Source organism: Garra rufa, unplaced genomic scaffold (genome assembly GCF_049309525.1).
Source record: "Garra rufa unplaced genomic scaffold, GarRuf1.0 hap1_unplaced_017, whole genome shotgun sequence".
NCBI lineage: Eukaryota > Metazoa > Chordata > Actinopteri > Cypriniformes > Cyprinidae > Garra > Garra rufa.
In genome coordinates, this window is record NW_027394292.1 from 316389 (window position 1) to 337237 (window position 20849).

Below are 20849 nucleotides of genomic sequence, written 5' to 3' on the forward strand. Positions count from 1 at the left end.
GTCTATCCATAAATCTATCTATCCGTCAATCCAACCTTCCATCATCCACCCCTCCATCCATAAATTCATCCTTCCAGCAGTGTTTGTCCATCCATTTATCATCTATCTATCCATCAGGACATTTCACAGTTTTTCACAGTCCCATAAATATGACATCTTACCCTTTATTATATAGATATACTTTTTTATTAGAAATATGACACATTCATTTTGTGCTCTGAAAACTGTACAATAACAAAGAAACCCCAGTGAACTTAAAAAAGGGAGTGTGGAAAGGCAGGGAGAGGAGGAAGGGGAGGAGAGGGAGGGGTTGATGGTGGAGAATTCAGGCAAGTACGTATCATGGGGAGTGACAGTCAGTGATACCGAAACACACACCGTTACATGATGTTACAGAACACTGATATAGTCCAGTAACCCAATGAAATTTGGGGAGGGGGATCTCAGAATCGCAATGATATCTATAATAATGATAACAATATTCCCCAAGCACAGTAAGAAAGATATTTATAGGCTAAAATTCATTTTGTAGAACTCTTCTGCAAATAATTACAATGCTGTACAACAGGACTCTGAGGAGTGAGTCTTGTGCTTTCTCTGTGTGCGACCACAACCTAACCAGAGAATAACACCCCTCTGCAGTTTCATATATAAGACTATGTATAATATATATATTTATATATTCATATTCATCTCCGTTTCTTTCAAACATGATTCAGCACATATTCTGAGACTCAGTTTGTTTCAAGTCTCTCAGCTCCAGTGATTCTGATGAAAACATCAAGCGAATGAAACGTGTCGGTTCTCACGAACCCACCGACTGGACCTGCTTCCAAACCGAATCTCACGCTGATGTCAGTTCGATGTTGAGTGATTTCCGAAGGATCCGCAGGTCGGTGCGGTGCACGGGACAGCACAGTGGCTCAGCTGTGGGCTGTACTGGCTCAGAAGGGCGTTTGAGACAGATTAACAGTCAAATGGCTTTGGGGAATCACGACGCCTCTTGCACCCCAAGCGTACACATGTCACACTGATCAACAACGATGATAATAAGACTAATCATTTTTAAGAATTCGATTTCGAATGATGTGTAGCTCACCTGATTCCTACCGGGCAGTTTGAAAGCTTTCTGTTGTAGCGCTACGTCTCTCTCTTCCATAAATGTGACATGATCACTAATACGTGTGTGTGTGTATGTGTGTATCCAGAGGTGTAAGAAATTGAAGGCCACTCACTAAGGCTCATCCGCTCTTAGTCTGAATTCCAGTCCTTCCCATCAGTCAGTCACTCCCAATGTTCCCATGGCAACATCCCGGGTCAGCACTCAACTTGCCCAGTTCCAGCCGTTCTTGGTAGTGCCAGCTCATTACCATAGCAACAGGCTCAGACCTGGATTTTCGAAAGTGTTATGATTTGCTTTGACATTAAGGAAAAGGCCATTCCAGGATTAAAAAAAAAACGACACAAATAAAAATTGCACAGCCATGTTGCTTTCACTCTCTTTCTTGCATACTTTTGTTTGTCCGCACTTTCGCTCAAATCTCATTCCCTCTCTTTGTCCCTTTTCCCTGCGAGTAGAGTTTGTTCTGTTTCTCTGAATGCTCTGGGGGTCGCTCAGACCTCCGTCTGCAGGTCCATGATCTCTTGGCCCACCAGAGGGATGGTGGCGCTGGCCTTCTCCCACTCCACCGCTTGCATCTCCAGAGGAGAGGCCTGTAGGGGCTCCAGCTCTTTACGCACCCATGATGGGGGCGAGTGGGTCTTCCTGATGCCCTCCCATGCCCGCTTACTGGGGGTCTGCTGCTTGTCCTGCATTAACAGGAAGAATAACATTTTAGGTTAATTTTTTTTTTCTAAAATGTCAAGTAACATCATAGTTCAGTGCAAAAAAAAAAAAAAAAAAATGCTACAATTTCAGGTCAATATAAAGTTAAATTTGATTTTAAAAATAAAATCAAATAAAAAACTAATCAAATAAAAAAATTCTCAAAATACATTAATAAAGCACATGAATAAAAATTAATACATTAATAAAAAAATACATATTAATATAGGGAAAATTGAAATGAATTTAGTTAACTGCTACTTGCCCTGCATTAACACAAATTATTAAATACATTTTATATACACTATATATTATATACACTACTACTCAAAAGTTTTTGGACAGTAAGATTTTTAAAGTTTTTTTTAAAGAAGTTTCTTCTGTTCATTAAGCCTGCAAAGACAGCAAGAACAGTAATATTGTGAAATATTTTTAAAATATATTTCTATATTTCAAAAAACTGCTTGAATAGATTTTAAAATGTAATTTATTCCTTATTATAATGGAATATAATTTATTCCAGCATTATTCCAGTCTTCAGTGTCACGTGAGAAACATTTTTTATTTTTATTATAAATATTTAAAACAGTTGAATACATTTTTTTCAGGATTCTTTGATGAATAGAAAGATCCAAAGATCTTTTTTTTTTTCATCAAAGAAACCTGAAAAAAATTCTAATTAGCTGTTTTCAACATAATAAAAATTAAAACAATGTTTTTTGAGCAGCAAATCATAATATTAGAATGATTTCTCAAGGATCATGTGACTGGAGCACTGATGCTAAAAATTCAGCTTTGAAATCACAAGAATAAATTACATTTTAAAATATAATCTAATAGAAAACAGTTATTTCTAGTAGCAAAAATATTTCACAGTTTTACAGTTTTTGCTGTACTCTGGATCAAGCTTGGTGAGCAGATATTATTTAAAATCATTACAAATCTTTAAACTGAAAAAATTATTTATAATTATTGTTTTATTGTATGTTTTATTTTAATTATTGTTTTTATTGTATGTTTCATCAAATAAATGCAGCCTTGGTGAGCCTTGGCATTAGTGACCTTAAATTATAATAAATAATAAATAAAAACTATTCCAGGTTTCAGACCGGTTGTGTACAGTATATGTTCTTCTCTCTTAATTTTGGAATGAAATAGAATTTTTTTTAGGATTTATTTTTAGCGTTTTGTTATTATTATTATTATTATTATTATAGGACAGTATAGATATGACAAGAAGCGAAGTTGGAAAGAAAGAGGAGGGCAGGACCGGGAAAGGTCCTCGAGTCTGCATTCAAACTCGGGATGTTCGTAGTTCCACTTAATGCCAAATAGAAAAGGAGGAGGAAGTGATTAATGTAAACTCATACACTAAGATTGGTTTTATCGCTGCCTCCTGATGACACGCTCCATCTCTTCCCAGTCTTTCCGTCCACTGGGGGAGAATCTCTATCCTTCTCTGCATGCTGCAGCTTCCTGTTTAAGTCCTGGAACATGTCCTGGTGGCGCTTCCGTGTATGCATGATCTTCTGCAAGACAAAACCCGCATTTAAAACCTCTCCAGAGATGAATGAAACTGCACCACACAAGACTGCTGTCATTTGTGGAAAGATTTACATTAGACTGACCTCAAAATCCAGCTCTGCATAGCGTGATTTTCGTCTCTAAAAGGGCAAATAAGAAAAGGATGTTATTGTGTGTCCTTTCAGAGTTGTCTTGGGGGGAAAAATAAACAGCAAATGGGTCATTCCCAAAAAAAGTGACAAGTCTTTAGATTTTTCAGTCATAAGAAAGATTTAATATATTTCAAAAAAGGCCATATAAAAGACAAAATTCAATAACCTAACATTTTAGTACTGTACACAGTACATGTATCTGGTATACCCTATTTATATATTATATAAATATATATTTAAAGCAACTAATATCAAATAATATAACAATATAATTTCATTAAATTTAACATAATATAAAAATAATTTTAAACAGTTTAAACATTAGTGAATAAAGCAAAATAATTGAATTAACATTTAAAGCAACTAATATAGAAACAATTAATATAATAAATAAAAAAAAGTTTGTGTCTTTAAATTCATCAAATTTATAAATATAAATTTAAAAAACTACTTTTAAATTCTAATCAGTCTTTAAATTTAGTTAAGTAATATTTAGTAACAATTTATAAGTCAATACCGTTTGAGAACGACCCAAATGCAATAAGTAGAGAAAAATCGATTGTAAAATTTCGCCTTTGTGAAAGCATTGTGCGGCTTTTATATTGCACGTTTCCGCTGAGCTCCTGGCATGAGCGTGCGGTAAACAGCTTGTGACCGAATGGCCTTTCTTTAGCCTGTCGGAGAGCGTCTGAGGGCAGTCTGACATTCTGCCTGCGCTGTGCGTGGCTGCAGCTGTGCGCCCGCAATGCATTCTGGGAGCATGTTTGGCCTGAGGTGACGAGGAATCCACGCTTGTCATCTGCTCCCTTTTAAAGCATGAGCAAAATCTGACCTTTGCAGAGACTTTCTTTTCTAAGAGGGATAATTGCAAATGCGAAAAGGCATAATTTATGTGGCCTTCTTTCATTCCTTCCTTTTTGAAGCGGCAGATTTTTCGTTCCATTAAGTGTTTCGACGCAGATTTTATTGAAAGCGAGTGCATGTGCACTGGCTGATGTCAGTTGAAATGTAATTCTGAGCCACGTAATGACAGTCCTCTAAGCAGACACTCTCCACAAACATGCTTTTTTTCACTCCGCACATAAATTAGGACACTCGCTCCCTTGTGGCAGATATGACAAACATTGATGTGAATTCACAGCCTTGTAGGCAGATGGGTCTACAGCAAGTTTCTTTGGACCAGAAACCAACGTGTCCATCAGTGATTAGAAATAATCACGGTGAAGAAAAAAAAGTGCAAGATGAGGATGAAAAGACATCGTGATTTAAAAAAAAGAGCAAAACCAGCATTGAGTTGTAAGACGCACACACATTTGCACTGTTAGCCATTAAATGTTAATGAATAGTCATTTAGAAAGCTGTTGTGTCAATGGAGTTCTGATTCATTTAGGCTATGAATCTTTCAATACAAACTGTGATGAGCGGTTTCATTATTTAGACTAAATGAAGTCAAACAAGCTTGTCAACAATGAGAAAACAGGTGAAGGACATCTATCACATTGCAACCCTCTACCAACACATTTGCAAAAGAATCGCTTTTGGTTAGCACATTTTTTAGATTGCTCGCCAGACTGTTTGTGTGCATAGTGTACTTTAAAACAAAATTCACTCAGAAATTGCTAGCAAATTTTGAAATACACTGAATTTAATGTTCAAATTTAAAGGAATCCCCAGGTATAAAGACTTGTATGGTTTAATATAACGCAAATGATGTCTCTTACTGAAATATTAAAATGTACGTTATTTAAACAATCCACATCATTTAATGCATATTTTGTGTAATGATGTAAAATGGTTGCATCTGTTGCTATTTTTACTGGGACACAATTCGGAAAATAAAATAGTGACACGATGCCACATTGTGCAGCTTTTAGTTACATTTTTTTTAGTTGAAGAGAAGCGATGTAAGCTTTCACTGCTTTCCTAGCGATAAGAAGAGAAAAGAAAAAAATGGAAATAATGCCTGTAGACGAATAAAACTTCCTAAAGACCTGTGTCTTTGTTCTCTCCACCTTTGCTCTGATTTTAGTCAACCACAGCTACTGAAAGAGCTTACAAATGGCAGAGACAAGAAACGCTAAATGCCATCCATTGCCGAAGCCACTGAAGAAGTTTCTTAGCGTGGATTTCACTCGATTTCCTGGGGCATTTAGATTCATTGTGGGGGAAAAAATCCATTTTATGGAATTTTGTTTAAGCCACGCTTATATCCATCACCACCTATAAGCTCTTTCAGTAGCTGTAGCCATTATATCAGTATTTTATTTTTTGAGTTTTCGTGTTGTGGTAAAAACAGATAGCGCCACTGCGTGTAACCATTTCACATCATCGCAATAATGGTCCATAGTCCAAATATGTCTAAAACTATGTGGATTTTTTAAATAACGTAATTCTTTCATGGTTTTCTACTACATATTTCAGTACAAGACATCATTTACGTTATATTATGCCATACAAGTCCTAATACCCAGGGTCCCCTTTAAAGGATTACTCCACTTCCAAAATAAAAATTTCCTGATAATTTACTCACCCTCATGTCATCCAAAATGTTCATGTCTTTTTTTCTTCAATTGCAAAAAAATTAAGTTAGTTGAGGATTACATTACAGGATTTTTTTCCATATAGTGGACTTTAATGGTGCTCAGTGGATTGAAGGTTAAAAATGCAGTTTCAGTGCAGCTTCAAAAGGCTCTACACGGTCCCAGCCGAGGAATCAGGGTCTTATCTAGTGAAACGATTGGTTATTTTCTTTAAAAAATTGCAATTTGTATATTTTTTTATCTCAAATGCTTATGCTTATCAATGCTTATCTTATCAAGCTCTGCGATGAACATGCGTACTCTGTGCACTCCGGTTCAATACAGTTAGAGTATGTCGAAAAAGCCCATCTCATTTTCTCCTCCAACTTCGAAATCGTCCTACATCGCTGCAGAAGTACCGACCCAATGTTTTCAAAGTGAACATGCATTAGAGGGTCAAACACCCTTCACAAAAAATGGTAAAAAAGCTAACTGACCCTAACTGTCTTGAACAGGAATGCACAGAGTTCACAAACACATCGCAGTGCTAGACAAGACAAGCATTTGTGGTTAAAAAGTGTCTAAATATTATTTTTTTAAAGGAAATGGCTAGATAAGACCCTTATTCCTTGGTTGAGATTGTTTAGAGCCCCTTGAAGCTGCATTTTTAACCTTCAATCCATTGAGCACCATTGAAATCCACTATATGGAGAAAAATCCTGGAATGTTTTCCTTAAAATAACTTAATTTCTTTGTGACTGAAGAAAGAAAGACATGATTATCTTAGATGACATGGGGGTAAGCAAATCCTTTAAAGTAGAAAGACTCAAATGGCATTTTCTTGTAAAACATACTCTAATAGTCTTTGTTTTATCTACAACTTTGAAAATTAATTTGTTACAGTGTACTAATTCTACTACTAGGTCTGATAAGCTGCTGGGCTCATAAATAATAATCACATTATCTGCATTTGCTCTAACTGATTTGCTGAAATCAAAACGTGAATGTTAATAGGTGAGCGCTAGCCAATAAGATTAACGGTTGTGCATTAGCTCCACCCACTACTAAAGAAACTGGCAGTGGCTCCTCCTTAAAGAATTCCATATATTCTCAGTCATTTCGACTAGAAAAGACAAGAGGATCATTTACTTGTAGCAAGCCACTACTTAATGGTATATAAGACTCTCTCGCTTTCTCTCTCTTTGAGTGCATATGAGAAAAAGAGCACTCTCAGCAAAACGATGAGAGTTGGACACCTACGCACTGGAGTTTACGGTCCATCAGAATACACTGCACATCCATTTATATGATATCAATAAGAATAGCGCACTGTGAAGACGGTGAGTGGAACAACTCTCAAGTGGTCAGAATGTTTGTGTATGTGAGTGAAAATATTACTGTGCTAAAATTCTTATGGTCCGTTCACACCAAAGACAATATGTGACCCTGGATCACAAAACCAGTCTTAAATAGCACAGGTATATTGTAGCAATAGCCAAAAATACACTGTATGGGTCAAAATTATAAATGTTTCTTTTATGCCCAAAATCATTAGGATATTAAGTAAGATCATGTTCCATGAAGATATTTGTAAATTTCCTTCCATCAATATATCATTTTTTTTTTTAAATTAGTAATATGTATTGCTAAGAACCTCATTTGGACAACTCTAAAAGCGATTTTCTCTATATTATGATTTTTTTGCACCCTCAGATTCCAGATTATGCCAAATATTGTTATTTCATAACAAACCATACATCAATGGAAAGCTTATTTATTCAGTTTTCAGATAAACAATTTAACCTTATGACTGGATTTGTGGTCCAGTCACATATATTTATTGCTTAATCAATGGCGAGTGAAATCTAAAAAAATTGTCATTTCAATTATTGCAAGCCAGTGGCATTATAGAAATTATTTTATCACCTAGAGCAAAATGCTGTCATGTATGCAAGTGGTTTACTTGCAACGTAGAGGGTTGCATTGTTTGATCTCATGATTATGGTCGTTTCATACCTCCAAAGAGCTCATAGACAGTGTGGAGACAGTCTCGCTCTTAGACATCATGCCGGAGTTCCCAGAGTCCCCTTGCTCGCATGTGTTTGTCATCTGGGACTCGCTGGAGATGTTCTGCACTGTCTGCACCGGGGAGTCCCTCTCTGAGCAGGAAACGCTGACTCGGTCAGTAGGAAGGCTTTTCAACCCGAAGCCTGGCACGGGATCAGTGCCAGCAGGGTTGGCCAGGTGGATGAGCCTGGTCTGGGGTAACTGTTCGATGCTGATGTTGTACTTGGTTGCTTGGTCGTCCTTGCTGCCCTTTGCAGGCCTCAGGGTGTTGTTGTTGTTGGGCAAGAGCACATAACCCTGGCCCGACCCTCCACCTCCTCCTCCTTCGGGACCACCGCTGTCTCCCGGGGCTCCGTCCAGTTGCTTGAAGAGCTCGCCGTCACAGATGTAAATAGATTTGGCTCCGGGTAGCTCTGTACTGACCCCGGCAATGCCGCTTTTGTCGCGCCGCATGGTGAGAGTGTGGCTGGCGTAGTCAGTGACGTTTTGCAGGTGAACCTTTGCCATGCTGGCAGGAAGTGTGTTGAAGTTAGAGCCTTTCTGTACCGTGATTTGTTGTGAAGCTACCTTCTCTTCACCTTGTTGGGAGGAACGCTTTAGGGTGCCTGTGAATCAGAGGGAAAAAGCCTTAGTAAGTGAAAAAAGATCAGAGCAGAGAAAACGCATGCAGGTTTGATAGAGCGGTGCTACATTTTGCTGATCTTTCATCAGCTCGAATTAGGGGTGGGCAATATGACCTAAAATTAATATCAGGGTATTTTTCATCTTTTGAACGGTGACGGTATAATATCACAGTATTACTTTTTTTGGTACATTTTGGGAGGAGTAGCTTGTCCTGTCCCTTTAGTATGTGAATAAAGTTAATATTTTTATAATATAATAAGTAAATGGTAGGTATCCTTATCAAAAAGAGACATGGGAGAGTATGCATTCTTAACATATTTATTTTGCAAAAAACCTAAAGATCTTACTTAACAGTGTACAACAAAACAAAAATTATTTTTTATTGAAATTTAATTTCTGCAATATTTAAAACCTTTAAATAACTGGGAGAAATCAACCCATGGCAACAGTTTAAAAGTAGACCAATTCTGTGGGGAAAAACGCGGACTTGGCAACCCTGCATCCAACACAAGCTGCTGGAGTTAATGTCATTGCACACACGAGTACGAAATTTTCTTCCGAGATTTTTGCACGTTAAAAAAAATACAGGTTATGTTAATCGAGTTTACACACTGCCTCTGAAACTTTCGTCCGTCATAAGAAAAAAAATCGGATCGTGTTTGATTTTCTGCATTTTCGCATCCATAATAAGCATTTTGATAAGGATGGCGAATATGAGAAAACAAAAAAACGCATACGAAAATCGGACTCAGTGTACAATGACCTTTAGATTTGAATGATCACGGGTCGAAAGTAAAGAGAGATTACAAACATAGACTGGAGGATTTGCTGCAATCTTGTACGCACTGACAAATATCTGTTAACGTTATAAGATGTGCTGCTCCCTTTACACAGAGTGTGCGTTATCGCAAAATCGAAAGCAAAAGTAAACAGGCCGGTAGCGTTCGCCTTGCGCCCGCTCAATTTGTGATCCGCTGTATGAATCCTTCGGCCGGCCGCCGGGAAAAGTCCCGGTCGTCCCGATTGCCACCCCGCCCCTGGTATAGGCTACAGGCCCGACCTTTCTTCACGATGTTTCACCAGTCGTTTAATGGCCACTCCCCTTTTACCTACCACCTGCAAAGCTGATACGAATATGTTTTACTTTTTTATTTACAACAATATATATAGTATAAGGACAGGTATTCAGACCACAGCTGAACATTTGAAGAAAATGTAATGCATTATTTAGAATTAGCTATTATTGATGTAGATGCAGCCGTTCAAGGCACATAATTAATTTATTACGGTATTGACGGTATTAGAAAATCCATGTCGTGGCGCAATCTCACACCGGTGCTGACTATGACAGGTGTACCGCCCACCCCTAGCTCGAATTATGATGTAATTAATTGAAATAAAACTTTGCTGAATCATAAGAATAATATGTGACCCTGGACTACAAAACCAGTCTTAGGGTGTACTCACACTAGGCAGTTTGAACCGTGCAGTATGTGCAAAAAGATGAAAATATGGCGTTCATTCACTCAGAGGCAAGCAGATTCTATATTTCAGATTCCCGTTAAATAATTACTGATGCTAGTCCACATTGCAAATTGAATTTTAATAATTTTACAGCCCTATTTTTTATTTATTAATCCAAAATTGGCCACATTCTGTGACATTCCGCACTATACATTAAATTCTATTTTTCATTTTTTTCAGCATCTTGGAATTTATAAGACCCTAATGATAACACAGAATTTTATGAGCTAGAAAGTTGAAATGGCAGACAGTGAAAAATCTAATGAAATATATAACATTCAAACTTAAAACAGACATGACCTAACAATTATTTTGATATGTTGCAGGAAAAAAAATTGTCAAAGATGGGATAATAAATGTGTAAATACACAAAGGATGAAGGATTCCTATTTGATTTTCCCATGAGTGCCGCCAGCAAGCAGATTATACATTTAGTGAATTGGCATGTAATCCCTAGTGAAAAATAAATATACTAAAATGTATTTAAATACATTTAAGTATACTACAAATACATATTATGTACTTAATAAAAATACCCTGCAATTGTATTTTTAGTATACTAAACTGGTATATTTGATTATGCTAAAGTGGAACTATTGCAAGTACACTTTAAATATTTTGCATTTAAAGACTGATATTATTTAAAGATTACACAATCCTCATCAGTAGTGACATTATAACATATTTTAGACTTAATATTAAGAAATGTGCATTGTGCACAAGTAGTACTCCAAATAAAATGTAATTAAAATTTTTATATCAGTAAGTCTCGAGTGTTATGTTAGTAATTATGTTAATAGACTTGAACTATACTTAGTATAAAATAAATGCATTTAAATCTATTACTTTTTTACTAGGGATAATTGGCTGCATGACAAAAGGTTAGTGGAAAACAGGAGCAAACAAAAATGAAATTGTGAACTTTGAGGGTTGCATTTCAACACTTCGCACAATAATGCAGCCAAGAATTAAACTTTAGCTTTAACAAGTCATGTGAAAATGCCCTTAGAGCATCTGAAGGAAGGCTGATTGAAGGCTTCATTTTTAGTCTTTCACACTTCAAAAAAGCAAAAAATATCACATCACAAGTCTCTATTTCCAGATGCTAGCTTGATACGTCGTCTTGACAAATAATCAGAATCCCATTTCCGATAGATATCAGAGAAGAAAGCTGTTATCTGATAATGAAATGTCGGGAGGGACTTAATTAGGACAGGGCGGCAGATCTGAGGCACGGGAGGGGAACAGACAAGTCTATTTATCTGCATTTTGCTTCTCGCCAGCTATCAGATCGTGTTCTGAATCTCCTTGTAGAAAATGCATTATGTGGCCTGTAAAATGGCACTTATATCTTGTATAAACCTCTCAGAGGGATGTCACAACAACTTCAAGTGGCCGGAGGAGCGTACGTTGTGAGAGACTCACCTGATCGGCAAGCCATGTCCACATCCTTTTCAAAGTCAGTCTGGAGAAAACAATGCGAATGAGATTTTTAAACCACAATTTTATACATAATGTGTAACAGATAAACAGAAATGTAGTCAGAATTTACCATCAGCTGAGCATGGCCATTCTGGAAAGATCCACCAGAGTCACCGTTTCCATCGTCTTGGCGGTCAACAACACGACACTTTACCGCCTCTTGAACCTAAATGATTGGAAAAATCATGTTTAAGTATTTCATTTGCATCTAAAATTGAGAACCAGGACCACAAACCAGTTATAAGTAGCACTAGCCAACAATATATCGTTTGGGTCAAAGTGATAGATTTTATTTTTATGCCAAAAATCATTAGGATATTAAGTGAAGATCATGATAAATGAAGATATTTCGTAAAATTTTCTACCACAAATATATTGAACTTAATTTTTTAATTTGTAATATGCATTGCTAAGAACTTCATTTGGACAACTTTAAAGGCAATATTCTCAGTATTTAGATTTTTTTGCACCCTCAGATTCCAGATTTTCAAAAAGTTGTATCTCGGCCAAATATTGTCCTATCCTAACAAGCTTATTTATTCAGCTTTTTTAAATCTCAATTTTCAAATTCTCAAATTCTCAATTGACCCCTATGACTGGTTTTGTGGTCCAGCGTCACATATAGTATATGAACAAAACTAAGACCAGCAGGCCTTAAAAATTCTGTATTTGTTTCTAAATTCTGTATTATATAGTAATCTGTGTTTTTGTGTTCCATTTTAGCAATTTCATTACATTTTAGTCATTAAACAACATATCCAATCAATTAAAAAAAAAAAAAATTTAAATCTTCATTATGATATTACTTGTAATAACACTGATTTTTGATAATGATGATTATTTTAACTTTCAGAAGAACATTTTACTATACAATAGTAATAAATATATATTTTTATCATAATATAAATCGAGTTAACCAGACTTTTTTTTGGCAGATTGCCATTACATACTGACAGTTTTTATAATTTTTCCAAATGAAATAGTTAAATGCTGATTGAATTACAAAAATTATAATCCATAAAATGATAGACAAATGTTAAAAACACTGAACGCCATGCATTCCAGTATGTGCAAAAGACTAAAATATGGCGTTCATTCACTCAGAGGCAAGCAGATTCTATATTTCAGATTCCTGTTTAATAACTACTGATGCTAATAATATTTCACTTTGAATATTATTATTTTACAGCCCTACTTTTGATTAATTAATCCAAAATTTGCCAAATCGTCACCTTAGAATTATAAAGTTCTATCTGCATTCTGAGCACTTTCGATATACTGAGCTTCAAAGTTTTGGCATTCCATTGACTTCTATAGATAGAACCATTTTTGTTTTCTTAAAAAAAGGCCAAAATGTACACTTACAAAGTTACAAACTTACAAAAGAAACCTCAAATAATGTAAATAATTTGTCACAGAATAAGAGTATGTGAATAACTCAATTTTGACAAAAATGTCAGATAGAACCTTATAATTCTAAGGTGACGAAATTCTGTGGCATTCTTCGCTATACAGTAAATTGTATTTTTATGCCTGGTTTCCACAAGTGTGCCCAAGTTTCCAACATCCTGAAATTAATAGAACCCTAATGATGACACTTGATTGTAAAAATCATGTTTAAGTATTTAATTTGCATCTAAAATTGAGACCCTGGACCACAAAACTGGTTGCAATAGCCAACAATACACTGTATGGGTCAAAGTTATAGATTTTTCTTTTATGCCAAAAATCATTAGGATATTAAATAAAGATCATGATAAATGAGGATATTTTGTAAATTTCTTAACGTAAATATATAAAAACTTAATTTTTGATTAGTAATATGCATTGCTAAGAACATAAATTGGACAACTTTAAAGGCTTCCAGATTTTCAAATATTGTCCTAGTTTCCAAAAATTGACCCTTATGCCTGGGTTTGTGGTTCAGGGCTACGAAAGGAAAGTCCAATGATATCAGACAGGTTTTCTCACCTCTCTGCGTAGGATGCAATGCACCATCACAATGACAAAGCCCTCGAGGGAGTCAAAGACGGCAAAAAGGATCTGAAACAAGGCTGAACGGCGGTCAGTGATGGCCAAGACCGCCGACATCCAAGTGAGAGCCAGCAGTGGCAGTACAACACAGGAGCTCCAGAGCGACGCCCTACAGGACAGGAGCAGAATTACAGTGAGTGACGGTTTATATCGCCATTGCTATACAAACTGACAAAGAGGGCAAAACTACAGAATTTCTGAGTGACTTTGGTTGATATTTAGAAATTTCTTATAGAACTAATTAATATTTATCACACATTTGATTGATTTCTCAGATGTCTGGGGAGTGTTTTACAAATATGAATGTGGTAAAAGCATTAATATATGAATACACAGATCAATACGGGTGTTCAATATAAGCTAGAGTTGCCCTTTTTGTTGATTATACTCTGAACAATATCAATATACCGGTACTCAAAACAAGTAGGTTCAATCACAGTTCAAAACATATGTGAACAGGTGCAACAGGTAAAAATAAGCCAAAAGAAGCACAAAAAAGAGCAATGGACTGTGAAAAAGAGGAAGACATATGAAAGGATGACAGATGTAGGAATGTAGACATTTCAGTGGTCTTTAGAGAAGAACTCTCCCCTGATCATGGATTTGGAGGAAGGGCCAGCATGCTTAGCAAGTCCTACATCTCACTATTTTGACTATTTTATTCCTGCCTTTTAGCTTTTTTAGTATTTAATTCTTTGCATATTTTTAACACACAAACAAACACACACTACCAAACACACACGTCAGGGATGCTCATATAAACACGAAAAATGCAGTGGTTACACTTTTGTAGGAAATAATCACGATTCATTTGTTTGATATACATTAGGGATTTAAAATAGATGTCTTTCATGAACAGAAACATGTACACATGTACATAATAAGTGTCTTATAAACATTTCATCTGACATTCTGTACACAAGCACTGCTAACTGCAAATGTAGTCAACCTCAGACATCTATATATGTATACTAACACATACTGTGGTAAAACCTCATTGACTTTTAACCCTGCTTGTCTGCTGAGGTATGTTTACAAATTGCTGCAATTCACCAGCAAAATACATAAATATATATGAATATATATATTGTAGGTTGCATGGTTTTACCCTCTCTTATTGCTTCTGAGCTGCTGCCACATCACACATCCTACACGTATTCTTGTCTTAAATGGCTGGTCTACTTTATCTCGCATTGTAGCGCAGAACGCCTGGCCAGTACCAGCTATAGGCTAATGACAGAGACCTGATAAACATGGCTCATTGCAGTCTCACAGTCAGATAAGCCATTCTTGACATGGCTACTATTAATAGCCCTTACAAAAATATCCCATGGCAACCATAGTTTCCACCAAAATACCACAGAGTTCATACAAAATGCCATACAGTTACTGTCGCTACTGAATTTTTGGCCACCACTGTCATCACAAAAGAAATGCGGGGGAAAAAATGCAGAGAGATGCAGAAAATTCTATTAATGTTTTAAGGATACAGCATAAAAACATATTTGTCGAACTTGAAAGTAAAACAAAGATACTTACAAGAAAACACTATTTCAGTTTTTCTACTTCAAAATTCCACATTCATTCAATGAGTTTCTTTGTAATTATTTGTGTAATTTAATAGCAATTTGAGTAAAAACTGTTTTTTTTTATATATATATAGTGACCAATATGAGTTTCCAAATGTCTGATATACAGTTTGTGATATAAGTTAAGTGCCTTTTTTTTTTTTAAGTATTACTTATACTTTTATAGTATTTAGTCATATTTTTAAGTTTTTAATAATTTTTTATTTTATTTTAGGTTTTAAGGACTTTTTTACATTGTTTACATTTCTAACTTTATTGCAGTTTTAGTTATGGTAATTTTAGTACTTAAACTTTAGAACTTCATTTTTTCATGTAATATTTATATATTATTAAATATCAAAAATATTGTAATATAATAATGTTTTGTCAAAATATTATAAAAAGTTAAATATAAAAATATAAAACGTTTTTTTGTATTATTTATACTAGTAATTTTTAAGTTTTTATTTTTACATTATTTTTTTTTATATTTCTATTTGGCTTAAATTTATTTTTAGATTTTTTAAATCTAATATTTATATACATTTTTTACAGAAATATCAGAAATATTGTAATATAATAATGTTTTATCGGAATATTACAAGTTCTTTTTTTAGCATTACTTATACTATTATAGTATTTAGTTATATTTTCTTTATTTTTAGTCATAAAATCTTTATTTTTACATTTTAATGTAAAGTTTTGGTAATTTTAGTGCTTAAACTTTAGTACTTAATTTACTCATGTAATATTTATATTACTTTTTAATAGAAATATCAGTAATATTGTAATGTTTTAGCAGAATATTACAAGTTTTTTGTATTACTTACACTGTTATAGTATTTAGTCATATTTTTTAATTTTTATTTTTACATTTCATTTTTATAATTTTAGGTTTTAAGGACTTGTCATTTTTTACATTTCTATTTACCTTAAATTTATTTTATTTTATTGCAGTTTTATTTTTTTTTGGTAATTTTAGTACTTCAAGTTTTGTACTTAATTTTTTCTAATATGTGACCCTGGACCACAAAACCAGTCATAAGGTTAAATTTTACAAAACTGAGATGTATATATAATATGAAAGCTCAGTAAATAAGCTTTCTATTGATGTATGGTTTGTTAGGATAGGACAATATTTGGCCGAGATACATCTATTTGAAAATCTGGAATCTGAGGGTGCAAAAAAATCAAAATCCTGAGAAAATCACCTTTAAAGTTGTCCAAATTGGGTTCTTAACAATGCATATTACTAATCAAAAATTACATTTTGATACATTTACAGTAGGAATTTTACAAAAAATCTTCATGGAACATGATCTTTACTTAATTTCCTAATGATTTTTGGCATAAAAGAAAAATCAATAATTTTGACCCATGCAATGTATTTTTGGCTATTGCTACAAACATACCCCAGCGACTTAAGACTGGTTTTGTGGTCCAGGGTCACATATTTAAAAAAAAATTATATTATTTTTTTATAGAAATATCAGGGATATTGTATTATTATAATATTTTACCAGAATATTACACTTTTTTTTGTAGTATTACTTATACTATTATATTTAGTCATATTTTTAAGCTTTTATTTTTATATTTATTATTTTTTATTTTAAGTTTCAATCATTTTATGTCATTTGTCATTTTTTTTATATTTCTGTTTAACTTTATTTTATTTTATTCCAGTTTTAGTCATGGTAATTAATAAATTTGTACTTAAACTTGTTTCAGTTAGTTGCAAAGGCAAATTTAAATTTCTTTTTTTTCATCTAATATTAAAATTTGTTTTAAAGCCTTATTTCAGTTGCAGAAACCCATTAGATTCAGTAACCAATAACAACACTAAATATTTCTCAAAATGTACTAAACATATCTGAAAGTACCAATGCATCTGTCAACCGCATGGCAGACTTCTCAAAATGGCCAAATATTGGCTGATTTATACAAGATAGATGATGCTTAGATGATTTATGGTTACCATGGAAATCTCTAGCTAGGAACTGTCTGGTCAAACACGCCTGCACACTCACTCACACACACACACACAGGATGAGCTCCTATTGCAATCGGCATGATTTAGCATTGCGGCAACATAAAAGCTCTGTCTCTGCTGATCACTTTTGACAACAGCTAAGGAGCAATAGCAGGGTGAGGGAAATGAATGGGGGAGAAAACCAGAAACGGAAAAAGAAGAGTGAGGTAAGAAATATGCAGAAAGAAAAGGCAAAACAGAACCAAAGGCTGAGCATCAAAGAGTTGGTAAATAATTAGCGGGACTAACATGGCGTTACTGGTAGCTGTGGTGGAAACGTCAGCCGACGAGATAACTCCGCACTTGGCACATTTGAGCGTCATATTGTACAGTGGCACTGTCATCTGACTGCAAAGTCAAATCAACACACTGAAATACACATGTATGCTGACATATAACCACACACGCTCTCGCACACACACAGAGACACATACACCTATATCCACGCAGATACACAAAACTAGCGGCCACAGAATCCCCTTCCAGCTCTCACTCAGGGCAGATCTCTGTCAAGGCTTTGGGAAGAGTGCGGGAATGATGGAAAAGATGCCGTCACGTTATTTCTAAACAGGCCTGACTGAACATGTGGGACAAAGGAGGTCTATATGTAGTGCATGTATGTATAGATTACCATCATTTATGTCCACTGACAGTCTATGTAAAACGCTACATGATGAGATTTTGATTCTGTCATATCAATGACATCAAAATCTTCTTTTGCATTAGTATGCCATATGGAATTTGCTTGATTTAGGCTGCGAGCAGTTTATCCGTCCCACTCTGCATCTGTCTTTGGGCCCTGGAGAGAGACATGGGAACTCGGAAAAGCTGGCTGATAAACATACACACAAACATTCATGCGTGCTGACAGCCGGAGATCATGCATTCACAGACTCCAGCTAATTCACGGTCATTTTAGGAGACACATTAAAGTCATCCACAGCCATAACTGTCAATATCGAAGTCTGTGTATAGCTATGTGTGGCTTGTTTTGTTTTAATAAACTGCAGCATACAATGATATCTAAGATTTCAGTACAGCATACAACCGTATTTGAGATTTTTAAATATGCTTCTACAGAGGATCTCAAATGAATTTTAATATTTGCAGATAGCTAACGAAATGTGAAAAATGTGCAAAATATGCATTCCATTATCAGAAAATAATAATAAAAATCAAAATAAGAGAAGCTGCATTGTTTAACATTGTCCAAAAAACTAAAACACAAAGACGACTGTTCAAAAGTTTGGGTTGTTAAAATTCTTTCTCTCTTTCTTTCTTTTTTTTTTTTTTTAAAGAAATCACTAATGCTCACCAAGGTTACAATAATGTGATGAAAATATTACTGTCTTCTATTTTAACATATTTCAAAATAAAATGTATTCCTGTGATAGCAATGCTGAATTTTCAGTATCATTACTCCAGTCTTCAGTGTCACATGATCCTTCAGAAATTATTATAAGGGCCATTCTACAGAATTAATGCAAAGTCAGAATTGGAAGCATCTTGGAAAAAAATGTCATGTGTCAATGCAAATTGTATAATATCCAAGTTACACATTTCTAGTAATTGTGCAGCAAATTCTCAAATTTAATTTTCAGAGCGTTTTGGAATATTTGTCCTCTCCTCAAATTTGTCACTACCAAAACAGTAATATATATATATAACATATATACCACTATCATAAAATCTTATTTGCTAATTCAGTATACTTTATTTTTGATAAATCATCCCATGTTTCGGTCGTGATTGCACATTTTCGGTAGTGACAGTAGTGTTTTGGTAGAGACCACAGCACATAACAGAATTTTAACTTGCATACTAAAACACTAAACTAAAACATTGTTTATTTCCCCCAAATAAAGGATTATATGCTCCCAATGATGACATGTTTCGGTCGTGACTATTACGATAGTGACAATTTTAGATGCTTTTGGGCCCAGCTCACAGTTCTGAACAGTTGTACTGTACACACATAAATAAATAAAATACATTTTATGGAATAACTCCCAAAAAACAATGATGTCACTACCAAAACTTTATCAAATGTTTCGGTAGTGACAATTTTAGACATTTTTGAGATAAGCTCAGAGAAGCAAATCAGCACATGATTAGCTAGCACAGTTCTGAACAGCTGTACACATATAAAAACTAAATGTTATGGAATAACTTCCAAAAAAGTGTGGAGAAAAAAGGCGTTTGATAGTGATGTTCCTTAAAGTTACACATAGATATTCCCTCCCAATGATGGGACCGATCTACTTGCATCTTGTAGCTATTTCAGTATTATTTTCTTAAGTTGAAATTTAGGGTTTGGGACAGCCGCCTCCCAATTGAAAGTACCCAATAAATGATGATTTTATATATGTTAAACTTACCAATATTTGAAATATTATTGTGGGTTTCAATAACAATAGAAGGATCTTAGTAAACATCTAAGATTTGAATACTTAAATGCTTTTTCAATGTGTTTTTTGTTGTTGGGGCAGCAGTTTGCATCAGTTTTTGTAGAATGGCCCATAATATGCTAAACTGGTTTACAAGAAACATTTTTTTTATTATCATTACAGTTAAAAACGGATGTGCTGTGTATTTTTGTAGAAAATGAATTCTATGACAAAGAAAAACTTTGAAAGAAAAAACTTTTCCAAACTTTTGAATGGTAGTGTACGTAATGATGTTGGACACAAAATAGCCACCTGAAAAAAGACAAGACAGAAAAAAAACAATTAAAGCCATCAGCTTGGCATGGCTGCCCAAATGGATAGGAAGTTGTTTCTGCTACTGGCAGACATGTAGATTAAACCCCACATAATATAAGAAATTCAATTCCAAGCAAAAGGCCAATGTGACCAATAAAACCTCACTAGGGGCAGTGATATTAAAAAGCAATCAGCATTTTTTTGAATTACATGCTAGTCCTCATGGAGGTGGAGAGACTTCAAAGACCGAGCTGATATGATCCTTTACCAAATATTAAAACAAACTTTCAGATTTTTTGTACACATCATTTTTTAAAACAGTTCATCTTTTGTTTTGACTTCCCGGAAATAGTAAAGCAATGCAAAAAGTCTTGATGATAGCCACAACGATTCATCAAAATGCACTTTGATATTCTAAAACTGAAGAAAACGCCAGAATTTACAGGTGTACAGAGACTATCCAAAGTGCTACTCCTGCTCTAGGCATAATTAACAGCAGCGCTTATTAATTAGGCTAATGAAAAATGCTGTGTTTAAGAACAAGGGCGAGGGAGGGAGAAAAAAGGAATGAAAAAAGTCTCTAAATCTAATTCACCCTTCCCATCTATCAGCACCAAACAACGACAGCCAGCTTTGAGTTAATCGGTTTTCGCGTAGAACGCAGTGCGCCTCTAAAATACTCAAGCAAACATGTTGATAAGAGTTTCGGAATTGCAAAAATATTTCCCATTATTACTTAAGCACAAAGAGAACTCTGACTTTTAAAAAATCCAATCCGATCCAAAATGTCCAGACA

General features: G+C 34.7%; 1 protein-coding gene across 3 annotated transcripts in view; it reads right to left on the reverse strand.

Annotated features, from left to right (window-relative positions):
• Positions 1-204: 204 nt before the first annotated feature.
• Positions 205-20849, reverse strand: part of LOC141315343 (adhesion G protein-coupled receptor B1-like) — a 32228-nt gene continuing 11583 nt past the window's right edge. The window contains exons 8-15 of one of the 3 annotated variants that reach the window (XM_073832677.1): positions 17601-17699; positions 13689-13860; positions 11788-11883; positions 11661-11700; positions 8037-8692; positions 3454-3489; positions 3196-3354; positions 205-1809 (exon numbers count right to left, since the gene is read on the reverse strand). In XM_073832677.1, coding sequence (XP_073688778.1) covers positions 1615-1809; positions 3196-3354; positions 3454-3489; positions 8037-8692; positions 11661-11700; positions 11788-11883; positions 13689-13860; positions 17601-17699 — 1453 coding nt within the window. In that variant the 3' untranslated portion in view covers positions 205-1614. The remainder of the gene's footprint in view (positions 1810-3195; positions 3355-3453; positions 3490-8036; positions 8693-11660; positions 11701-11787; positions 11884-13688; positions 13861-17600; positions 17700-20849) is intronic. The other 2 variants (XM_073832679.1, XM_073832678.1) reach the window with 2 other exon arrangements.